The sequence below is a fragment of the Trachurus trachurus genome, assembly GCF_905171665.1.
Source record: "Trachurus trachurus genome assembly, chromosome: 7".
Classification (NCBI taxonomy): domain Eukaryota; kingdom Metazoa; phylum Chordata; class Actinopteri; order Carangiformes; family Carangidae; genus Trachurus; species Trachurus trachurus.
In genome coordinates this window covers 30,482,234-30,507,721 of record NC_139901.1, presented here as the reverse complement: position 1 = coordinate 30,507,721, position 25,488 = coordinate 30,482,234, and the positions used below count along the sequence as shown (strand labels likewise).

The 25,488-nt window shown below is 45.2% G+C and overlaps 1 protein-coding gene across 1 annotated transcript in view; it reads left to right on the top strand.

The window, feature by feature from the left end:
* Positions 1-25,488, top strand: part of camta1a (calmodulin binding transcription activator 1a) — a gene marked incomplete at both ends in the record, with an annotated part of 373,552 nt that overhangs the window by 195,115 nt on the left and 152,949 nt on the right. Inside the window, 1 exon segment of the mRNA XM_083975264.1 lies at positions 9,658-9,793. Within this exon segment, the coding sequence (XP_083831390.1) occupies positions 9,658-9,793 (136 nt within the window).

Genomic DNA, 25,488 nt, shown 5'->3' with positions numbered 1-25,488 from the left:
TGCTTCTTGTTTTTGTAGAAAGCCAGCTTGTAGTTACTAATAATGAAAACCTGACCTTTTCCTGCTGCAGTCTACTTCGACTTAGATTTAATTGCATTAGTATTTTTTCTTACCACGGGAGGATGTAAGCTGCTAAAACAGCAATTCTACCCCATGACATAAAATAAGGCTGTATGCAATTCCCTGCTGCCCATGCATTATTGAAAGTACAAAAAGCATCCTCTTTACAAAGTGTCATAATAAGGCAGTGCTGCAGGACTTAAGTCTTATACACATGCACGCAGCATGTACTGTAGTTGTCAGCAGGACCGCGGCCATAGAGAAGCTCCGTTCTTCTGATAGCGGCCCTTTTTTTTATTTACAACGCGCTGAGACGCGACCGTGGATGATTGGAGGAGATTAGCGGCGAGGATGTGAGGTGTGAATCATCGTCTTCTGTAGTCGCTGTTTCCAAGTAAACATATGCGCACGGACTAAAAGGCTGAAAATAGCATTCACCGCGAACATGACGTCGGAAGCCTTTTGAGCAAACAGTTGAAAGTGATCAACGGTTAAACATATTATATATGGATATGGGCTCCGACACAAACAGCAACAGAGTGTGTTTCAAATGAATAAGAAATGTCTTGACAGCCAAAACCTTACAAGCACTGAAATTCAAACTCCGTGTCACCTAAGCTGTACATCAAAGCTGCACATTAGCCCCCACTGCTACAGTTATGTGTGTGTTTGTGTGTGTTTGTGTGTGTGTCGACACAGGGAATGGAGCAGTATAACCAGTGTATGACATGGCTATTTGTAAATAATGTCCCAACCTCATCCACTGGCGGCTGTGGCGGCGGCTGAGAGAGAGTTTTAAGTCTGAGTAGTGATGGCAGCCTCCCTGAAATGTGCATGAAACCGGCTTAGTGCTATCAGTGCAGCATCACCGCCAGTCACCAGCCTCCCTCTCATTCTGCCGGGCTGCTGTGGACCAGATAAGAGCAACACCACCCTCCTCCTCCCCTACTGCTTCCATCCGCCTTATGTTGTCCCCCCCCTCCCACCCCACACACACACACACACAACCCCAACAATCCACCCGTCCTCCCACACCAATTCACCCTTATCCTCTTTACAAGGTCTTATAGGGACAGAGACACTGATGTTGTGTAGCTACAACCCGTAATTTATATTCTTTGTAAATTGTCTGTGATTTTTTCATTGAGATAAGTGCGGGGGGGAACATCTGTTTTGTGCTGGAAGGCCACAGCCTGGGCCTGGGTTTCTGTGGCAATCACCAGCAGTGCAGATAGAGAGAAAGAGGGGTTGGGGGAGGTTGGGGGAGGTTGGGGGGGTGGTGGTGGGGGGGTAGCACACACGATCTGTCTCCCTTTCCTGAATTACAACTCCAGGGGCCGCGGCTAGTAGCCTCTCATCATTACTGTTGTATTTAGTGGAACGCATTGGGTAAACAAACATTGCGCTCCATCTGTACAGCCTAGGAGATCAGCACATGATAGTGTGTTTGGCAAACTTCATGATTCACTTCAGTCAGACTGTTTCCTCTCTTTAGTCGTCTTTAACACTTGTCTCGTTTCCGCTTTTATGGAAGATGGTTCATATCCCGTGTTCACTTGTTATAGGGAGACGGAGAGAGATGCTGCAAAGTCATTCACAAGACGTGACGTAACAACACCGCCCCCTCACTCCCATAATTACCATAGGCTATATAATTAAAGGCATAATGTGTAGGAATTTCCCCCATCTAGCGGTGCGGTTGCATATCGGAACGTATTCTTGATGTTGCATTCACGTGAAATCGGGCAGACGTCAGACAGACAACAGACGCTGCATGTAACAGGATAAACAAGCATCTATGTAAACAAGTGGTCCGCCAGCACGAGGCAAAACAATACAGGCGTGACAACATGTTGTCATGGTGATGTCGTATTGTTTACCTCCGACGGCCGTCTGCCTGAATGCACCTGAATGCAACACCAGTGCCTCCGTCCTTCCTCACACTACACAGTGGTGACAGTTTTAACAGGCCGAGCCCACAGCTCCGCTGAGTTTCCGTGGTTACCTACGGTCACGCTGCCACTCAACGTAAAAAATGGCGATGCAACATGGCCGCCTCGGTTCGGTGCGTCGCCCACTTATGTATTTGTAACGACTTGTAACAACTCATTCTAAGGTACGAGGAAGCTTTCATTTGTATGCAGGTGTGATCCAACTTCAGTGAAATACGTATTTATGAAAACAATATTTGATTTTTGCTAATAAAAAGCCAAATAAGTTACACACTGGGGCTTTAAAGGTTTTGCCAAAAGATGAGAGAGATGCTGCAAAGTCATTCACAAGACGTGACGTAACTTGCTCCAGCTGACTGACTGACCCACAACAACAATAACAACAACACCGCCCCCCTCACTCCCATAATTACCATACATAATTAAGCATTCCTGGTTGAAGGCCGAGGCCACTCAGGAAGAACTGTGCAGCGCCAACAGTGACCGAGCGCCGAGGCCTCATTGGCAGTCAAGGAGGAGCGCGACCCGCGGCGTCTCGACATACGAACACTGGGATGCCGGAGGTGAGGGGAGTTAGGGGGAGTTGGGGGGGTTTTCGGAGAACGGCGCAGACGATGAATCTCAATACTGAGGGCCGTGGCAGATTTACATTTAAAGTAGTTTTAGCGAACGCCCCACTTCCTGATGCATTCTTTTGGCAGGGGGTTGAAGGGAGCGGCTTATCTGCGAGTCATCAATTGCACGTGATGCGTTCAAGATACGGAGTCTCCCAACGCGGAGCCAGCACCTTTTCTGCTCACACATCCTCAGCTCAGCTCAGATCAGAGAGAGACGGCGGTGGCGGCCATCTAATAAAGCCGCCGCCGTCGTCGCTTGAAGTATAATTACATTACACATAAGAAACACCTCTGCTCGGCGTCGACAGCTCCAGATGTGTGCGTGTCTGTGTGTGCGTGCCGTTGTACTGTACTGTATGTGTGTTGGTGTTTTAACACATGTGACCTATGTTTTACCTGTGATTGACAGAAGCAGTAATGACCAGCATCAGTGTGTTATTGATGTTCTGTCACTCTTCCTGCTATTAATGTTATCCCTCGATGGAGCAACAGGGTTACTAGAAACTTATGTGTGTGTGTGTACATGTGTGTGTTGCCCAGGGGCATATTTGTGCCTCATATTTATACTTAATAGGGTCAGTGTGTGTGTGTGACATTACATTTAGTGTGTCTCTCTGTGTGTGTCTCTGTGTGTGTGTGGACGTAGTTTGGATGAGTAGTAGGTGTGAGTGTGGCTGTTGACACAGTGGGGTAAAGGCTGTGATGGCTGAAGGCTCTGATGGGTAATTGAGAACAGCAGGTGTTGCCTCCCTCCTGCGCCACTTCAGGCCCCGACCAGCTCACCCTCCGATCTTCAAAGCCTCCTCCTCTCCTCTCCTCTCCTCGTGTCCTCTCCTCTCCTCTCCTCTCCTCTCCTCTCCTCTCCTCTCCTCTGCTCTTCTCCTCTCCTCATGTCCTTCTCTCCTGTCCGCTCCTCTCCTGTCCTCTTCTCTTTGCTCGTCTCCTCTCCTCATGTCCTCTCATTTCCTCTCCTCTCCTCTTCTATTCGCTCCTCTCCTCTCCTCTCCTCTCCTCTCCTCTCCTCTCCTCTCCTCTCCTCTCCTCTCCTCTCCTCTCCTCTCCTCTCCTCTCCTCTCCTCTCCTCTCCTCTCCTCTCCTCGTCTCCTCTCCTCTCCTCTCCTCTCCTCTCCTCTCCTCTCCTCTCCTCTCCTCTCCTCATGTCCTTCTCTCCTGTCCTCTTCTCTTTGCTCGTCTCCTCTCCTCATGTCCTCTCATTTCCTCTCCTCTCCTCTTCTATTCGCTCCTCTCCTCTCCCCTCCGCATGTCCTCTCCTCTACCCTCCTCTCCTCTCCTCTCCTCTCCTCTCCTCTCCTCTCCTCTCCTCTCCTCTCCTCTCCTCTCCTCTCCTCTCCTCTCCTCTCCTCTCCTCTCCTCTCCTCTCCTCATGTTCCCTCCCCTCCTCCCCTCCATTCCTCTCCCTTCCTCTCCTCTCCTCTCCTCTCCTCTCCTCTCCCCTCCTCTCCTCTCCTCCTGTCCTCTTCTCTTCGCTGCTCTCCCCTCTCCTCTCCTCCTGTCCTCTCCTCTCCTTTCCTTTCCTTTCCTTTCCTTTCCTTTCCTTTCCTTTCCTTTCCTTTCCTTTCCTTTCCTTTCCTTTCCTTTCCTTTCCTCTCCTCTCCTCTCCTCTCCTCTCCTCTCCTCTCCTCTCCTCTCCTCTCCTCTCCTCTCCTCTCCTCTCCTCTCCTCTCCTCTCCTCTCCTTTCCTTTCCTTTCCTTTCCTTTCCTTTCCTCTCCCCTCCTCCTGTCCTCTTCTCTTTGCTCCTCTCCTCTCCTCTCCCCCTGTCCTCTTCTCTTGCTCCTTTCCTCTCCTAATGTCCTCTCCTCTCCTCTCCTCTCCTCTCCTCTCCTCTCCTCTCCTTTCTCTCCTTTGCTAGGTAGAAAAACACTGTGTATGGCATTAATCAAACCCAGGGCATCGTGGGGAATGGAGGAGGGGGGCTATTACTGCCACATTGGTTCACCGACACTGAAATATTTCATTATCTGTAACTCCTTTTGATAAGAATACATACAGCAACACAGAATTTACACCATTATGAGCTGGAAAGCCAATTAAACTGTTGTATGCTTGTCTTCCACTTGAGTACACTTGATACAGTTGAGTAGTTTCGAGTGTGTGTAATACAGTAGTGGCTTATTTCATGTGTTCTTAGCGATATATCGAGCACATGTTTGATTTCTCCTCCTTTTTTTTATGTTACAAATGGTTTCCCAAAGACTCAGACAATAATAAGCCTGCTGGTGTTCGTGCTGCTCATATATATAATTTTAGTTTTGTCAGGTCAGAGCGTTTCAGTTTCCATCAACTGTGTTTTGCTCAGAACATTTTTAGTTTTTTTTTTTTTTTTAAGATGATTCATCAGAGCTGTGGATTCTCCCCACTGATCCCTGCTGGAAAAAAAAAATAGAAAAGGAGATTCTCTAACGCTGGCTCAGATTTGTCTCTCTCTGTCTGTCTGCCCGTTTTTAGCTCTTTCCCTCCTTCTCTCTGCTGCAGGCGCCTATAGGTGCTGTAGACGACGGTTCTCCTGTCTTGTCTATGGGCCAATGCCAGAGTCAGAGCTGCTGTTGTTACCCATGCCGAACACGTCACACCAGCCTCATAAACCCCTCCACCCTCCCCTGCACTTTTTTTCAAATGAACAAATCTGATTGAGCGAATGCCATTACCTCGGTAAATGAATGATTCCTAAAGGACTGGACAAGGCACTAACACCACCCTGAGGGTAAAGCTTATTATCGCTGCAAACTCCAAAGAAGAGAAAGGCGGCGGTGGTGGCGGTGGCGGTGGCTCCGAAGCATGTGTGTGCACTTTGTCAGAAGCCTGTATTTCCATATTAATCTGCCACATTTAGGCATCTGAGACAGAGGGCCTCCTGTCACGCTTCTTTGATAACAGAGCAGTTAGCTTTTCCCCTCGTATATAAATATGTATAATTCTGATAAAATTAATTGAAACGCCTAAGTATACAGTGGTAGGAGATGAGTGGGAGGAAGAGAGGAAAAAGAGCAAGCGAGAGAAAAGAAGAGAGAGACAGCAGCAGCAGGAGGGAGCAGAGAGGAGACACATTATGTTACCTAAGCATGCATTTTAGATTGGTCTCTGCCTCAGACCTACTCCAGAGTGGGTGCCTCGGCTCTCTCCTCTGGGTCCAAAGTGCCTTGAATTGAAAATAGCATCTACCTAACAGTCTCTCAAAAATAGCTGAGTGAATACGTTTTTGCGCCAAGCTGATAAATACGGCGTGGAGCCTCTGACACCGAAGGCTCACCCCAATTTCCAGTGCTCTGGAGGAGATCAGATAGCCCTGTGTCATTTGATTTTCTGCCTTATCTCATCCGCGCCCATCTTTTTTTTTTGTCTCACGCAAGGGGGGCTACATTTTAAGAAGCGCACACTCCTCCTCTTCTTCTTCTGAAGGACAAAACCCAGGATGATATTGAAACAAATAATAGGATCACACTGTCGGAGGAGCGAGGGCCCATTCCACTGTTTTGATTGATACCGAGTGCTGATGTAGGCATGTCAAATGAGTGTCCTTCAAATGACATTCGGGAGGGGGGGGGGGGGGGGGGGGGGGGGGGGGGGGGATGCAAATCTGCAGAAGTATAGTGTACATGTTGGAGATTGCAGCAATCTGCAAAAAGTTTCTCGGTGGTCCACGTACGAGCGCCCGTTTATGATCACGCCTCCACGACGACGGCTGACATTACAGACGCTGTAAACGAGAGCACAATTTATACTTTGTGTGCATCGCGTGCAGCCGCAGTTGAGCAGTTCCCCCACTCCTCAAACTGACCAATAAAAACGTCTGTTTAATAGTTGTTTTCTGCAAAGTATGCTGAGTGCGAAACAAGAGAGGGCAGCGAGAGACGCTCTCCTCTCCTCTCTTTTCCTTCTGTCCTCTCATCTCATCTCCTTTCCCTTTCTTTCCTTTCTTTTCTTTTCTTTTCTTTTCCTTTCCTCTCCTCCTTTTCTTTCCTTTCTTTTCCTCTCCTCTCCTCTCCTCTCCTCTCCTCTCCTCTCCTCTCCTTTCCTTTCCTCCTCTCCTTTCCTCTCCTCTCCTTTTCTTTCCTTTCTTTTCCTTTCCTTTCCGCTCCTTTTCTTTCCTTTCTTTTCCTTTCCTTCTGTCCTCTCCTCTCCTCTCCTCTCCTCTCCTCTCCTCTCCTCTCCTCTCCTCTCCCTCTCCTCTCCTCTCCTCCTCTCCTTTCCTTTCCTCTCCTTTTCTTTCCTTTCTTTTCCTTTCCTTTCCGCTCCTTTTCTTTTCTTTCCTTTCTTTTCCTTTCCTTCTGTCCTCTCCTCTCCTCTCCTCTCCTCTCCTCTCCTGTCCTCTCCTCTCCTCTCCTCTCCTTCTCTTCTGTTCTCTTCTCTTCTGTTCTCTTCTCTTCTCTTCTCTTCTCTTCTCTCCTCTCCTCTCCTCTCCTCTCCTCTCCTCTCCTCTCCTCTCCTCCCCCTCTCCTCTCCTCTCCTCCTAGTTGTTTTCTGCAAAGTATGCTGAGTGTGAAACAAGAGAGGGCAGCGAGAAAGAGAGAGAGAGAGGAGAGAGGGAGGTGTGGGAGAGTGGAGAGGGATCCTGAGACAGATGAAACAAGAGAGAGAGAGGAGGGAGAGAGAGAGAGAGAAGGAGAGAGGAGGAGACAAAGACGTTCCCCGGTGCACAGCTTGGAGTTGACTGACGGCGAGAAGAGGCGGCTGCAGCGCCAGGGAGAGGAGGGAGGGAGGGAGAGGAGGGGAGAGGAGGGAGGGAAGAAGGGATCTCAGCGAGGATTTGAGCACGTCAGCGTGTGAATGGCGTCTCTCATTAGAAGGTGCTGTCAGGGGCCACAGAGGGGGGACTGCTGGGACCCCTCACCCCTCCCTCACCCCCTCCTCCCCCCGCTGGCCCCTGAGATCCGGGGCCGGGGAAAAATGATTGATGAGTGATACCAAGATAAACACGCGCCCTGGGCCCCCAAAGGCAGCCCCTGCAAAATGATGCATGCAGCGTTATAAATAAACCTTGTGAAAAAAGACAGAAAGAAGAAAAAAAAAGAGAATTAACAATAAACAACAAAACAATGCAAAACAACCGACGGGTTTTTTCTTATTTCGGATATTGTCGGGAATCGACACGACTTACTTTTTTTGTTCTTTTTGCTTTGATGAGAGTTTTTTTTTTCTTTCCTTCCTTCAGTTTCTAGTTGTATATGTTTGTGTCATTATGTTTGCTGTGTGTGCGCCCATGTGTGTATGTGTGTGTGTGTGTGTGTGTGTGTGTGAGAGCAGTGAACACAGGGCTAACGAGGTTCACCAGCTGACTGGATGGTTAAGCCGCCCTCAACGGTTACACTGCCTCCTCAACAGCTTGGGCAGGTGGCTTTCCCACTCATTCACTGTGAGGCAGCGAACACTGAGGCAAACCTGTTCTCATTTGGGAGAGCTCCAAATCATAGCAGATGTGTGCAGCGTGTGTGTGCGTGTGTGTGTGTGTGTGTGTCTTGCAAACAGAAACCGAGGTGCAGTGTGGCATGTGTATGATGATACATACTGTCGCCCCTACACAACACACATACAAACACAGACACACAAATACAAATACACACATTAAGTATGTCACGATTATAGATTTTCTTGGTGCGATTATTGTCAGAGAAGTAACAGTGTTACGATTATCACGATTATTATGCAATAATACATTTCACAACACTGTGAATGTGTAAAATCAAATATAGTCAAAAATATAATTACATTACTAATCTCTAAATAGTTATTAATCCCCTGGGGGGAAGTGTTTGAAATATAGCATATAAGTCATTAATTGCCATCTATACCAATTGTTTAAAGGGATAGTTCAACATTTGTGTATTTGATGAGTTTGATGAGGGAAACCAAGAAATCCCATGAGCCTCCGTAGCGTAGCTCTGAGCAGCTTGCGGCTCTGCTCTGCCGTTCTAAAAATAGCTTGCTCCAACAATTAAATGTGATGAACCTACTCCTAAAACTATAGGGATTATGGCAATGGGCCAATTTGCCAAAATGTTGAACTACCCCTTTAAGTTTATTTTAATCATTTTTTTAAATTACAAATGACACGCTAACATTTAAATTCCCACCAATTCAGTGTTACGTTATAGAAATGGACCAGTATCTGTGCATCTTCCTTTACTTTGGCCGATATGCTTCCGATAATCTGTATCGGAAAGCGGCGGTATTTAGGAATCTTACATTACGATCAATTAATTGTGGCGTTTAAAACCGCAATTAATTGTGAAAACAAGTAATTGTGACATCCCTAACACACATACTGTACAAAACTAATTGTCGAGTAACTGGTAAATGTTTCATTCTGCACTTTCTGTTCATGTTTAACTCTGAGCGGTATAAAATGCTTCTGTTACAAATCGAAGTGGAAAGGCAGATTATCATCAAATAGTTACATTATATCATTATGAGCCTACAGGCTGTGGTCTGGTGGTGGAGGGAGGATGAATTATGAATGGAGTGTGAGGGAGGATCTTCTCTTACCCCCCCTCCCCCTCCTCCCCCCAAGGGACTTCCAACACCACTACTCATTTAAGTTGGATGAATGAGAGACAAGGAAGGAAGAGAAGAGCCCACCATTCTCTCTCTCTCACCACACACCTCCACACTGCTTGTCTTTCACACTGGCCTTTATGTAATTTACTCTGTGAGTAGAAGAAGTGTCACTTTACACACACACACATATACACACACACACTTCTCATTGGGAGAAATGTATGTTGAAGGGTGCTTTGTTCGTTGTCAAACTGTGCATACCAATGCTGAAAAAACACCATAAAGAAGTCTTGTCATCTAAGTCACTGGTGCATTTTCTGCCTGGCGCAGACTCGTGTCGGGCCTCTTTGTACATCTCTAAAATGAGTCCCCGAGCTGTGCTGCAGCTTTGCCTGAAAAAATTCTTCTCATCTCATCTCATCTTTTCTGTCTTTTGCTTCTCTCCCCCCTCTCTCTCCCTCCCTCCCTCCCTCCCCTCTGTCTCTCTCTCTGTGTCCTGTCTCCACGGATGCAGGCCGCAGAATGGGTCGATGATACTGTACAATAGGAAGAAGGTGAAGTACAGGAAGGATGGCTACTGCTGGAAGAAGAGGAAAGACGGGAAGACCACACGGGAGGATCACATGAAGTTGAAAGTGCAGGGAGTTGAGGTGAGTGGGCTGAGAAAGAGTTTGGATTTAAATGGAGGAGGGAGAAAGGGGGGGAAAGTGGTGTCAGGTGTGAGCACAACCTTCACCCTGACACAGACAAACACAGGTCTACAGTGAGTTCTCCCTCCTCGGCTGTAATGGAGACAGTCACATGCTCGCAGTCGGTCGGCCCCTCCGTTGTGTCTCCGAGGAGCTTCACCAAGAAACAATGTGGCACAACAATAGTTTTCCCTGGGAAGCCAGTGGAGTGGAACCGATTGTTTGTACCTTATTAAGGCTCTGGATGTTGCCTTTGCTCCAGAGAGCCTACATTAATCTTCGCCGGCTCAAAGCAGTACTGTGGAGCCAGCGTTCCCTCACCTCACCTCGCTCCGAGTCGCTCTCCCCTATACCAGCCGCTGCCATAAAAAAAAAAAAAAAAGGGCCCAGTTGTATCTGTCCTTGGCTCACCCAGGCTCAATCTTGTTCGACCTGCTGTTGCTTGGCACCCTGACTGATTTATCAGCAAAGTCCCATATATGAAACCACCAGGCGCGCTGCAAATCCTTCACTTCCTATGTTTTCAATTGTGTTCAAAAAAAAAAAGTTTGGGGTTCTTGGTCTCTTTCACATGTTTTCAACCCCCCACAAGCGCTGTGATGCCAGGAGAGCTGAGATAGAGAAGAGGCAGAGCAGAGAGACGTGAGGGCGGGAGATTGTGGTCTTCCAGTTGTGTGTTGTGTTGTGTGCAGACATTTTTTCGCTCGCTCCGTTCACGCACATGTACACATAAGCAGACATACAGTTCACCTCAGGGAGCGGTGGCTGCTGTGAGTCTGTGTCACATAGTGTGACAAAGACAAAGCTCAGGCGTTCTCCCAACAGGGGCTCTGCTCTCTGTTTGTACTCCTCCAGATATTTGTCACTCCAAGAAAATGGCCTCTTCCTTCGCCGAGCCAGCTCAGTGTCATCTCTGGCCCTGCAGTGGTCTGATAACCTGTTGGGACTACGCACATCCACCGCCTTTTTCTTTTTTTTCCTTTTTTTTTGTTGGACTGTTACATATTTTTCCCAGTTTCTGACAGTTTCTGGCGTTTTTACGGAGGATTTAGTCAGCCAACTTACTTAAGCAGGAACAGTGTTTAGTCTGCAGGCTCTGACTTTTTTGTCAATCCTCACAGAATACGCTTAAGGGGAAAACACTACAGGTGAATAGGGTAAAACATTTTAAATAACAGATATCACCATGAAACTTCCCAAGTTTATTACTCACATTAAGACGAATATTTTTTGTATTACAAGTTTTGTCAAATTTGAAGTTTAAATATGAAAATGAGGCAATATCTGGTGAAATATGCGCTAATTTGCATACATTTCCCGAACCGAAATCTGAAAAATGGATAAAGCTACTTTCAAAATTCTAGTTTTATTTCGTTGACATGTTAGAGTTAGAAGTTTTTTACAGAGAAGGATTTTGGATATCTCTTTTTATCACTCTGTAAATGAGAAAATACTGTGCTGTCACCAGCCCTAAAAAAATCCAATTTCTCCATGTTTTTAGGGATAAAATGTTATATTAATCAGGCTTTGAATGATATATCAACAATCCCCTCTGTGAAATACTTCAGAAGTGACTCTGCCCTCTTTGGGTTTCTTACAGAGAAGGCAGGCCGGGTGCTTCTTGCTCAAATCTTTTGTCACTGGCATCCACATTGAGGCCATTAGAGCCAAGTGGCAACTGCCCAAGTGTCTTTTTGCGTTTGTTTTAACAACAGGAACGGGTCATAGATGCCAATTCCTCTTGGCAACTATGACCTTGTGTTTTGGGGTGAGTTTACCTTAACTGATGGGTCTTTTTGGCCGTGGCACCAACGCCGTGTTGTTTTCCATGTGTCTGACCAGCTTCGTCTCGACCCGGGCTCCTCTCCGATGGCACATGTCCATCCAAGAAAAAGGCCTTGGACAGCGGAGTAAGACATGGCAGTAGTATTACAGTACAGTAGCTGGCTCTTGTACAGTAGCCACGGCCTGTGTACAGTCATAACAAAAGCTGTTCCCCCAGAGTCTTGAAAGATGCATAAAACAGAAATATAACTAAAAATGTGCCCTAAGCAGAACGTTTACTGTAAAGTTTGTCTCTGCCATCTGCTTTATCATAGAGGAGGACATCAGCACATGCAGAGACATCGCCCGCCCCTCCCAGCAGAATACTTTACTCTATACCACTGTCCTATTTTCCAGGCGTCAGTGCTGGTCAATGCTGCAGAAAAGCGAGTCATTTCTCTTTAAAGAACATTAAACTCCCTCAATTGTGGCGCATCACAGCCAAGCCACTATATCTTTTGAGTTTACTCCTCCGCTGACCGGCGGTGATGGCTCACAACGTCCGTCCTTCTGTGGTCATGTTAGCTGTCACGCAGTGGACGACGAGGAGAAAACGACATACCTCTAAAAATATCCAGGCCTCTGCGACAAACAAGTCCCAGCTTTATAAAAATTATATTAAACAAAAAGGCATTTCCTGGACGAGCCGCGGCTGAATGATCTGGACCCATCATGTGAAATAAAACACAAAAAAAGGCAGTTGAATGCAAGGCAGGAGTTCTGTTTTATGCTGTGACCTCGTGGCGGGTCTGACGTGTGCGAGGGTCGTCGATGCACTTCTGCACTGAGTTTTCTGAGTTTTTTTAAGACTAAAACAAAGGCAGAAGGAGAGCGGCGGCTGCAGACTTCTTTCATATACGGCCCCCCGACTGTTTGAAGAATGAGATTTTCTTTACATTCCAGTTGACACTTGACACGAACATTGAGTAATTATTCCAGTATTTCATGTCCATCAATAGCGGCGCGCAGTCAGAGGGCCAGATACGGCGCAGCTGTCGAATCATTAAACCTGTGGTGTGCAGTGAACAGTACGCAACAACATAACATAAAGGAGTGTACTAAAGTGAAATCATTATGAGTCCCACACACACACACACACACATAAACACTGATGGTTGTTCACTGAGCTGCCAGCACTAACTTGGAAGTGATGAAGTGGAGCTCTCCATACTGAGAGTTTTTATTTTTTCTGTGTGTCTGTGATCTCCTATACGTTGTAACGGGTCTAATTCACCACAGTTACTGTAGCTGCTGTGTGAACCAGCGCCAGGTGTGAAGGTGAGTTAGGAGAGAGAAAGAACACATGCAGCAACTGATGTAGGATTGCAAAGCCTCATGGGAAACTCATGCACTTAGACTACAGTGACCATAACTGCTGTTTCACATACTGTACATAAGGCAAAGCAGCTTTATTTATATAGTGCATTTCATACCAAGGCAACTCAATGTGCTTTACATAAAGACAAAACTTTTTTTTTTAAAGAACAGCATAAAACAGCATAAAAACTAAAAACACAGAGTTAAAAGTAAGTAAAATAAAATAAAATAGATAAAGTTTAAAGTTCTTAAAAAGAGCTCAGCTACAGTATAAGCACATGAAAAGAGAAATGTTTTTAACCCTCCTGTTGTCCTCCTGCGTCAAGGAAAGAAGGACGAAGGGAAAGAAAGAAAGAAGGAAGGAAGGACAAAGGGAAAGGTGGGAGGAAGGAAGGAAGGGAAGGAAGGAAGGGAAAAGGAAGGAAAGAAAGATGGAAGGAGGGGACAGATCAGGTCAATTGGGTCAAAAAAGGTAGGAAGAAGTAAGGACGAAGGAAGGAAGGAAGGAGGGAAGGAAGGAAGGAAGGAAGGAAGGAAGGAAGGAAGGAAGGAAGGAAGGAAGGAATGAAGGAAGGAAGGAAGGAAAGATGGAGGGAGGGAACAGATTAGGCCAATGAAGGAAGCAGAAGGATGGACGAAGGGAGGAAGGAAGGAAGGAAAGAAGGAAGGGAAAAAGGATTGTGGAAAGAATGAGGAGAGAAAGGAAGGAAAGAGGGAAGGATGGAGGAAGTGAACAGACCCAGAAGGACAACAGGAGGGTTTTAACCTGGATTTAAAAGAGCTCATAGTTGGGGCTGATCTCAGTTCTGCTGGTAGTTTGTTCCAGTTGTGTGCAGCGTAACAGCTAAATGCTGCTTCACCATGTCTGATCTAAACTCTGAGCTCCACTATCTGACCTGAGTCAGTAGATCTCAGAGCTCTACTGGGTTTATACTCTACTAACATGTCATTCACGTGTTCTGGACCTAAACCATTCAGTGATTTGTCGACCAGTAGCAGAACTTTAAAATCTGCTCTGTAGCTGACTGGGAGCCAGTTTAAGGTCTTAAGAACATAAAACGACTGTGCAGCCACATTCTGTGACACACACACACACATTCACATTCCTGCAGCCTTGGAAGACCCGAGCCGTGTCCTTTAAACACCTCGCTCCTCAACACTGACACACAGAAGTGATCCATCACCGCGGTAACCAGACAGTGATGGCCTCCCATCATGCACAGTCATGCCTGCTGTAAGCACATACAAATGGCTCGACCTTTGACTTGACCTTTTGAATGCGCGAGGCCACCGGAGAGGGAAAGACTGATGGTTTCTGCTTACTGCTCTGTTTAGGAAGAGGATCCGGCCATTTGATGCATAATTCATGTCGGACGTTGGTAAAGCAGAGCAGCAGAGTTCTGTCATAACTTGAGCACAAACTTGCTTGTTTTACAGGATATTCTCAACATCGCTCTCAAGTAGGGTTGCAAAGGGGCGGAGAATTTCCGGTAAATTTCCAGAAACTTTCCATGGGAAGTTAAATTGGAAACCTTCCATGGGAATTATGGGAATTATTGGGAATTAACTGGAAATTGGGGGTAATTTAAACAATATCCAAACATAAATGTAAATACTTTGTTTTGTCATAAGCAGACATCCATGCAAAATCATACAATTAGAAAACATGACATTTCAACAGATTTATTTGTGAGTAAAACTTTATCAAGTTTTAATTCTTGTATGAACAATCGGTTCTTTTACTGAACAACAAAAACATGAATGTTGAATAAAATATTACTCCCCCCCCCCCCCCCCCCACTGTGTGCATGTGGTTGAGGAATAGCATAGATATTCAAGTGTACTTGCATTAAATCTGGTTGTTTTAGCCAAGATTATGCTACAATATATTTTCCCCAACTATATTTAAGTTCCCTGTTAAGGATCAACCTCTTCAATTTTGTAAATTTCGGATTTATTCTCATTTATTCCCGTTAATTCCCATGGAAAGTTTCCAACTTTGAAAATTCCCGGAATTTTGCAGCCCTACTCTCCAGCTGTGTGCTCTGGCTGCTCTGATTCCCCAGCCAATCCAGTGCTTAATAGAGGTTCTCTGGTTATTACATGGGCCACGTTTAGTGCAAGTGTTGTGGGTGGTTCAGGCCGGTGATGCTCGGCGGCCTCGGCTCGATGGGCGGCGAGGGAGAGAGAGAGGCTGCGAGTCCGGGAGCGAGAGGCCTTCTGGGGCCGGCCGCTCCGCTCTGCTCTGCTCCGCGCCGCTCCGCGCAGCGCGAGGCAGCGTAGCGTGGCAGGAGTAGATGTCAGCGTGTGCTGCTGCTGCTGTCCTGTCTGGCTCCGCAGTGCCGACTCAGCAACCCGTGTAAACCAAAGCTCTACTCTCTCTTCCTCCCTCCCTTTCTCTGTCTTTACCTTCTTTTTTTTTTACTCTTTACCCGTGTGTCATTCTCTCTTCCTCCCCTCCCCGCGTCTTGTCATTTCTCTTCTCTTTTAATAATTTCTCTAGATTTCTCATTGTCCTTTTCTACTCCCACCTCTCTTTATCCTTTCTGCCCTTTCATTCTCCACACCTCCTCCTCCCTCCTCCCTCCTTCCTCCTCCTTCCCCTCCAAGTCCACACAGTCCAGACGGACAGAACCTTGAGTTGGGCGGTAATGCTCCCTGTTCCCTAAAATTGGAGCGCAGGGCATGTTGCGGCATTAGCGCTTAACAGGCCGTGAAATAGCAGCCTGCCTTCCTGACGTCTCCCCCATCACTCCAGGTGAGTTGGCCAGACGGCTGGATAAATGAGCAAGCAGCACCCCCCAGCAACCGGCATGCATTTGGGGCACTTGAGGAGAGATGTCCATCAGTGATTATCTCACCACACCCTGCTCTTACCAAGCTCAAGTTGTTCACCAGCAGCTCCTAAAAGCGGCCCAAACTTCCCGCCGGGACCCGTGTAACCGCTCTAATGAGGATGTCCGGTGGCTTGTCCATTAATCAGGCTCCTCGCTTACATCGGGGGGTTTTGATTGGCTCTGTCCTCTCCCACACGGTGATGTCATCTTACAGTTTTTCTCGATTGTTAAGACACATTTCTTGAAAGCTGCTCTCCTTTTCTCTAAACTGTGTGAACACAAACAACCAATTTTCAAGCTACATTCACAAAACCAAACTTTCACCTCAAAACAGTTTAATCTGTGCTCCGAACTGAACTACAGTATGTTGCCATATCGTGCCCCGAGTCAATCAACACTACTGAGCAGTCACTAAACACTACAGTACATAGAAAAATGGAAAACACAATGCTCAGGACATGAAGCTGTAGAAATAAATGTTTATTGTTCACTGTAGGCTAAATGCATGTTGCAAAACAAAAAACCTGTGCATTTAGCACACAGGACAGGTGTGCAAGGAGAGTGTGGAGGGAAAACACAGGAAGTAACACTAGAACAAAATGCACAAGAACAGAACTACAAAATAAAACAGGAACTGAAGAAAACAAGAGTCCAAAACAACAGAAAACTAAGCCAATAAATGGCAGCAGGCTCAGGGCCATGACAGTGCATAGTAAAAAAAAAAGTATAGTATAGTATAGCCAGGCCACAGGACTTCATCCTGAACTGGCTTATGTATGTTCCCTCACATCATTAGTCACAGGTGTGATCAAGTTTTGAGTGTTTGAGTTTTGTTGTGTTCAACTGGTGAAACTTGTGCTTTAATTGTGTTTGACTTTTGCCACCTGTGCTCAGCATTATGCAACACAGGTGCATCACAATGAAAATGTGTTGGCAAGTTGTGTCTAAACAGGTGAAAAGTGCTGATGGTTTTGCCAAAAGAAGTGACTGGTTCAATCAGAGAGTTCAGGCAACCAAGCATTTGGTTCAGACAACAGGGTTTATGGTTTAGCAACTGAGAGAAACTGTAAAGCACAGGTTTCACCGGTTGAACACAACAACTCAAAATTGATCACACTTGTGGCTGATATGTAAATGATGTGAGGGCACATAAACTAGTTCAGGATGAAGTCCTGTGGCCTGACCCAATATGGAGAAATTATGCTGTGTGAGTAATGCACTTCTCATTTGTATATTTTTGTACTTTATTTTTACGTAGGCTTACTGTATACAACTGCTAAATGCACAGGTTTCTTTGTTTTGCAACATGCATTTAGCCTACAGTGAACAATTAACATTTATTTCTACAGGTTCATGTCCTGAGCATTGTGTTTTCTATTTATCTATGTAGTGTTTAGTGACTGCTCAGTATTTTGATTGACTTGAGGCACGATTTGACAACATAGTTCAGTTTTGAGGTGAAAGTTTTGGTTTTGCAAGAAGAGTCTGAGGCATTGTAAAGTAGCTTGAAAATTGGGGTTTGTGTTCACAGTTTAGAGAAAAGGAGAGCAGCTTTCAAGAAATGTGCCTTAACAATCGCTGCAGGTCTGATAGTACGCCTATAGCTCTAGCGTCCCCTGGCTTCTCGCTGTGAAACAGCCGAGGCCTCGGACAGGACACGTCTCCTTCCACAAACTCCAACTGATCTCCGTTCTGCTTCTTGTCAACGCCGCCACCGCCTCTCCTTATGTGATTAGCTGCTGATGCGGACTCACCTCCCCCCCTCCACCTCCTCCCTATCTCCTCCACTCATCCACCCCTTCTATCCTATCTCCCCATTATTCCTAAGCTTTAATAAACTCCCTCAAACGCAGATCGATTTTCTCTTAAGTGAAGGTGGCAGTGCTTCTGACTTATTTCATTACCACGGGCTAATTATACCGATTGAAATGAGCTCCTCTTCTTAAGGTGTGCTGTGCTGCTCTGCGCCCCCACGCTGCTCCCCGGACTTTAATGCCAATACAGTTCTCCACCAATTCCCCCATGCAGCTCCCATCCCATCCCATCCCTGCCTCAGCAGCTCCACCCCGCCATCCCATCACCCCAACCTTCTCACCCTCCACCTCCTAAATAATCAGCTGCTGCGTCCTTAGCCCCCGTAACTTGTCATTTCATGTTGGATCCACCCTAATGTGTGATTTCAACTGTGCAACTGTGCAATGAAGGAAGGTAATGGAGCATGCTGGTGGCTCAATCGCCTCTGTTCATTGATAATAATGAAGACAAATGTCAAAACATTAGTTGCTAATGTTGTAATGGAGTGGATGCTAGTGGATGCGCGCTGGATGCTACACTGCATTGGCTTTCAATATCACATGACCTTCAACATTTAACTCCTCTTTTTTTACAAGTAGCCCACTCTTTATTTTTTATTTTTTGCAGCAGCATCGAATCAAACATTTAAATGCTTTGTCCATTCAGGGAAATTTATATTTGATTTCACATCACCTCTCGAGGCAAACCTTTTATACTTGCAGCTTTTTTGTCTGCTAGTTAAAATCGGTTGGGAGAGAGAAAAAAAAAAAAAACATTTCATAATTTCATGGCCACCTGGGTGGGTGGTGTTGGTAAGTGGCAAGTTATAATCAAACTAGCTGCAAAGCTGTGAAATAGAGTTTCTTTGTGGCCGTATGTGTTTTCAGTAGCAGTGGTATAACTGATTTATAGATGCAGTGGCTGATACCACCAGATTGCGAGGCCAGATGTGAGGGGGCACTAAACAAACCCCTGTTTCTGAGAGGAGGTGACACCATGCATGCTTTCCCTCCTGTCCCTGCTCCAAGTCAACTGTGAAATTAAGATCAGATTACTGATACAGGCGATGCCCAAAGCAAAAAAGAGTAAAAAAAAAAAAAAAGTTTGTATTTTCCATTTTTATTCCAACTTATAGGCTGTCTGTTAGACAACAGTCAGTTGCTTGCTCTGTAAAGACAGTAAATCGATTACTGTTTCCATCGTCTTCTCTCTTCTCCTGCAGCCTGCTTTGTTATTCAGTTTTTTTTTCTTCCCTTCTTTTGCCTTGGAGCTCGCACGCACGCACAACGAGCTTTTCCCTTTTGAATTACCTGATTGTGGAGGAGTGAGGTCCAATCTGTGTGTGTGATATTTTAAAGAATGGTTACCATGGTTATAACTCCTGACCTTCTGCTGTCAATAGTCAATGAGCAGTTTGCAGAAACATGGGAAATAATGGATGTGGTTTAGTTACAGCGAGACTCGTAACATAATGACGATATCAGATAAGGTAAGATGGAATAAAAATAAATGTAAAAACTCTGATTATGTTACAAAAATAATTACCAGGTATAAATGAAGTTACAACTCAGGCCTTTAATATAAATAGCAGCATTTATCTTTAGACGATGCCATGCACGGTTGCTAGGTGCTAGAACTGGATATCCATTTTAATTATTGTGAGTGTTTTTTTTCTTGTTCTTTCTTTCTTTTTTTAAATCCAGCACAGTAGATTAAAGCAGTGATCCTCTCCCCACCATAATGGCTTAATGGGGGTTGTTATCTTGTTATTAGCGACCAAACCAAAGCCTTCCCACATGAACGCCTTACCCCCCCCCCCCCTCTACCCCCCCACCTCCCCAGCATTGGGAGCATCCACTTTACCCATGGTTTTCCTTTAAGCCCACAGTAATTAGTTTTCCTCTTTTTACGTCTTACAATTGCCAAATCGCTCAGCAGCCGTTAAGCGCTCCGTCTGCCTTTCATGCTGACCCCGCTATCACCGTTCTCAATCCTGCAGCTGGATTTGAGGCGGCTAATTTTGGAAAGGTTGGATCGGGGAGCAAAAAATGTATACGAGGGGCCCTGGCTGGCTGTCGGAGAAAGCTGTGCATTATCGACAGCCTCTGTAATTTAATTTACCACTTGTTGCCGCGGCGTTGTCACGCTGAGGAGTCTCCACAGGGGCCGCCCCGTCTTTATTGCGAAGAGGAAGGTGGAAAATTGTCCCCGAGGAAACAGACTCAGAAACATTTTAATTTGTTGCGTTTTGATTTCCATTTACAGACCGGAGCTTTATCAGTTGCTGCCCAATGCAGCAGGCCCGACTTCCCTCCCTCCCAGGCCCGCTATAAGAATTGTCCAGCAGCTGTTCACACCTTCTTCATTCCTCTTGTGGTAAAAGAAAAAAAGAATAATGGCACACAGTTAAAAATGAGGCAGAATCCATAGGACTGTTGCTTTAGGGACACTTTTGTGAGACAGAAGCAGAGATGACTGGTTCCTTATTATCCTTATTAATGCTGCTGATGCACCACATCAACTCAGTTTGCCAGTTTTTTGATATATGTAAACCCCCCTGGGAGCAGCAGATATGCAGATATGCAAAACAGGGGCAAAGGGTTTGCAAGAGGGGTGAGGAAAACAGAGAGCTGCAGGCAGCGAGCAGACTTTTCATGACTCTGTGGTTTTGCTCTTACAGTGTGTGAATTCTCCTTTTGTTTGGTCTCGTGAGTGAAAACACAGCTCCCTGGGCAACGCGAGGCCTGGGTTTTATGTTAATGAGCAACTCTTTTTGCCAAGGCTTCTTCTGCCTTCCACCATCTCTCACATCCAGGCCAGAAGACTCTTCAGAGACTCACACTTGCTGCTCTGGAAGAAAACAAAATAACAGCACAACTAACCAAGTCATATGTAGCGAGAGGCTCACTCCGGTCCTGACCTCAAACCATCACTGGTTTCAGCTGATTCACTTGAATTTGAAGGTAGGAGTTCAAAGGAAAAGCAAGAAGTTTCAGCATCACTCTCTTACTCCTCTTCACCTCTCTTATGTCAGGGGGCAAGTCCTTTGCAAAATCGCTGTTTAATAATGTACAAGCGGTTTTGGCTCGGTTCACACATTTCTGGGGCATTTCTGTCCACAGGCCAGGACCAAAGGGGTCGGCCGAGGTCTGAGTATTGAGCAGAATCACAGACTGAGTTTCTATTCCTGAAGTCGCCTGTAAAATGCATACCAATATATAGATTGACTGAAATGCCTTGGAAATCTCTTTTTTTTTTTAAATTCCTCCTCATCGTTCTTAAAGCAGAAGTAAGCGATCCGGTGGTTTTGGCTAACTTCTTGTCAGCCGATGGAGTTAGCAGTCCCCGTCCTCGTCCCTACATCACCACATTCACGTGCATCCCTTGGCTGCACACACAGAGAGGACCGCCCCTTAATGCCGTTCTCCCTCCTCATTGGATAAAGGTTGTAGGATACAAGGAAAGTTTTCTCCTTGGCTTACAGCAGAGCAGAGTGACTGACAGACCCGTGTTTCAGACCAAACACTCTATAGAAGTGATTGCTGTCGGAAGATATAACTATTTAAGACTTATATTAACACAATCATTCCGCTTACTTCTGCTTTAATCTTGTTCCCTCTTCCTCTCTTTCCTTTCTCCCTCTGTCTTTCCTCCATCTGCTTCTTCTTTCCTTTTTGAAAAAGCTGTTTTTCCCCTGATGGTCGCCGTTATTATGAGGCCACTCCTGCAGCAGCAGCAGAGAGGCAGAGGCAGAGGCAGACCTCTATGTCAAGAGCATCAGTTTTCTCAGGATGCTGTAAGGCCTTGGCAGAGTCGTCTCCTCTCTCCCCCTGCTGGCTCTGGAACACTTGGTTCTTTTAATATCCTTCAGATGGGGGGAGAGCAGCACCGGTCTTTAGGATACCACCATACACAGAGGGGAGAGGGGGTGAGGAGTGGGGGGTGAGAGTTGGGGGTTTTGAGAGGGAATCATCCGGCGACATTATCTCCTCTTTATTCAGAAAGCCCGTACAGCTGGGCCCACGATTCCACCGCTCCGCTTTTTCTGCCTCATCTGCAAAAATATTTGTGTATTGACGTTTGCAGTGAGATGAATTTGTTATACTGGAGCGTCTCACTCGTCGGCTATACCTTTATCTTTATTTTTGCTTTGCTATTTATTCTGCCGGCTACTGCACATGGGCCTACTCTGTATGTATTATTAACCAGAAACACAGAGGTTTAGATGCAATTTGCTGCTGCGTTACATTTAATAACTGCAAAATCAAAACGTACCAATGCTCCCAACATTCACTCTTCAAAGGAGGTATAATGAGTGTAGCAGCAAAAGTTCAAAGAGAATGGTTAAGTGTTTGTATAGGATTATACAGCATGTGCAACTGTGCTTTCCTCAGAGTGATATTGAAAGGTTTGATATTTTACATGAAAGGTTGCTAAAGAGGAGTTTAACACAGGAAAGAGGTTTAACCCATCTGCTTTGGGCAACAGAGGAAATCCTGATGCAGATAAGAGTCTCTTCATTAATGCTCTTGTCTTGTTTTGTCAGTCTCGACTCTTGTGTCTTCCTGTCTTCTATTTCTCTTCCTACAGTACTATCATCTTCCTCTTATGGTTGTTTTCCCCCTCTACATCTCTCCCCTTTCATTCCTGGCTGATACATCAGTGTTGCCCTTGTTCTTTTCACAGCAATCTGAAGAGACGTTCTCTTCTGTGTCCTGTGCACTTCATGCATCTGTTCTTCCTTTTTTCTTCAATTTCTGTTGATTTTCTGTGTTGTTTCTGGTTGAGTCCTTATTTTTTTTTCCTTCCCTCAGTTGTTTTGATATGATGTTGTTGTTGTTTTGTTTTTTTTGTTTCCAGTTCTGGGAATGAAAGGCGGCAACAGACTTCTGTGGATTTCTAGTACACATTTAAATGTAGAGAGAAAGAGAGAGAGAGAGAGAATGAGTAATTTGTTGAAGCCCAAGGGAGCGCCTAGCTTGTTCTGCACTGTGTGTCGACACTGGTCCCCTGTTAATGTCATTGTCACCGAATAATGATGCACGCGTGTCGACAGACGCACACTGACACATACACACACATGTACAGTATAAATTATGTGTTAATGGTTTCACTGAAATCATTCTGTACATATGGATTTTCACACACTAAATAAATGTACATATAACCAGATGTAGTAAAAAGCCATTTCATTTCATAAATTGAGCCTCTGATTGCTGGAAAATTATGTTTAAAGATGCCCCCCCCTCCAAAAAAAAAAAAAAAAAAAAAAATCCTATCCTATGTGATAGATGAAAATGGAAGAGATAAAAATTAATCAGAAAGACTGTAGACTGTGGAAAATAAAAGACTGATGAAAAGGAGAGGAGGGAGCAAGAGAGGCTTAGAAGGTGGATGGATGGTGAGGGAGAAAGGAGGGAGGGAGGGGAGGGAGGGAGAGGCGAGTGTTGAGCGGAGAGGAGAGAGAAAGCCGGAATGAACGATATATAGCCGCTGGCAAACAGAAAACAATTGTTACACTGCCTCCCATAACCCACTTCAACCTTAAACAGCAGATTTTTTTCACTCAATTAATTTCTACACATTGGAGCAGGGGCCTTGGCTGAAGCTGAGCTTTTATGTGCTCCTGCTGCTGCAAGGCCTATACACATCTCTGTCTCTCTCTCTCTCCATCTCTAGCTTTCTTTCTTTTTTTTCCTCTCTCTCTCTCTCTCTCTCTCTCTCTCCAGAAAATGAACCTCCTGCATTGGAATGGACTGGAACACTTTGAGAGATGAAACCTGAATAAACAGGGAAATATTACATATTGTAAAAATAGCACAGACACACAAACAATCGGTGAAAGAAAAAAAAAAAAAACACAGTTTGATTCTCTCGGAGGGGAAAGAAATGCATTTTAACCTAATCAGTATTATCAAAGGCAACCGTGTAGACCTCCTTTGAAATACGATTTAAAACTCCTACGTATTATACATTCAACTGAACACCTCCCTATATATAGCTCTGCAGTGAGTTTGCATGATATGTAAAGCTAATAGAAAGTCAGAACATCACAGAACGAGACAGTCAACTTTTAATGATCAAATCCCTTAAGAAGATTTACAGAAAGACGCCTAATGGAAAAAAAAAAAACACAAAACAAGATTTCCACACAAAGATAATAATGATGATGAATAATAATAATAATAGTAATGATAATGCAGATAATGACAGAGAGGAAGCTGTGGTGGCTGTCCCTGTGTGGACAGCAGGTTGACGCGCCCGAGGGCAGAGAGGAGGGAGAGCAGGCAGAGACAGATGGACAGATAGATAGGGGAGGGCATGACTGAGCTGTGTCTGTGTGTGGTGAGTGAGGGCCAGTCGGAACAACATGAATCATGGCTCCAGTTGAGAGAGGAGGAGATCAGATCAATAACAGCCCAGAGGAGGGAGAGAGAGAAAGAGGATGAAGGGAGGACACAGGAGGTGTTCATCACTGGACCACCCTGACTCCCAGCAGACTCTTTCTCTTTTTTTTTTCCTTTTTTTTCTCTCCTTATTCTTCTCAGGCTGCTGTACAGTTAATGTATTGAGGGGAAAGAGCTGGTTAATTTTCTCAGTGGAGACGTAGGTAGAGACAGACAATGTGCTAATGTGTAAGTATGACTTATTGATTATTCAAATGGAAAAAAAAACCATGCACAGGCTTTTCATGGTCATCCTTACAGTAGCAGCTGTAGCGATGTGAGGGAGAAATCCTCGTGCTGCCAACGCTGCAACAGCAGAAGTGTTACACAAAGTGACATTGTGTAACTTCTCCTGTTGTCTATTCACGAAAATGTATTATTTCGTTTTTCATAAATCAGTAATCCCCCCCCATCAACAAACTGAAGTGTTTCTTTCAGCTCTGAATTAGCCGTTCATATCATAACGCAGTGAGGAGGAATGGAGCGTTACACTGATGCTGCATTCACCTGCAGTCGGGCAGACGGCCGTCGCTAACAAACCAGATGTCATTTTAGTCACAGAAGTCGAGAGAAAGCCGGTAAAACGTGGGTCGGGTAAACAATACCACATCGCCATGACAACATATTGTCATGTGTATTGTTTTGCCTCGTGCTGACGGACCACTTGTTTACATAGAGGCTTGTTTATGCCGTTACGTGCAGCGGCTGTCGTCCGACTGCCGTCCGCCCAATGTCATGTGAATGCAGCATGAAAGATACGATTGAGTTGCTTGCGATATACAACCGCAACGTTATATGGGAGGAATTCCTATACAGGTAATACTCAGAAAATTAGAATATCGTGAAAAAGTTCATTCACTTCCCCATGATTGCGAACTGTACTGAACCAGACAGAGAGCTTTTAAAGGCTCAGGAACCCTTTGCAGGTGTTTTGGATTAATTGGCTGACAATTTGAGCTACAACATTGAACTTTTTCACGATATTCAAATTTTTTGAGATTCTGATTTTGGGGTTTTCATAAGCTGTAAGCCATAATAATCAAAATTCTAACAAATAAAAGCTTGAAATATCTTGCAATGCCTGTTATGAGTCTAAATAATATATTCATTTCACCTTTTAAGTTGAATTACTTAAATAAATGAACTTTTTCACGATATTCTAATTTTCTGAGTATTACCTGTATGTACCTTTAATCTGCGACTTCATATGATGAGATGAAATCATTTCAAAATAAGAGCGCGTTGCTTTATCAGATGAAAGGAAACTACTAAACGACTAATTCAACTCAGAAACCACAGACCGTGTCCGATTGTGTGTGTGTGTGTTTTGTCTGAGTGCACCACAAGTGTAAAGGCTGTAGTGTAGTGGTCATTTCTCATTAGGTGACCATTGTGCCTTAGGGAAAGGCCTGTGTGGCGGTCTGGATGTTTAAGCATG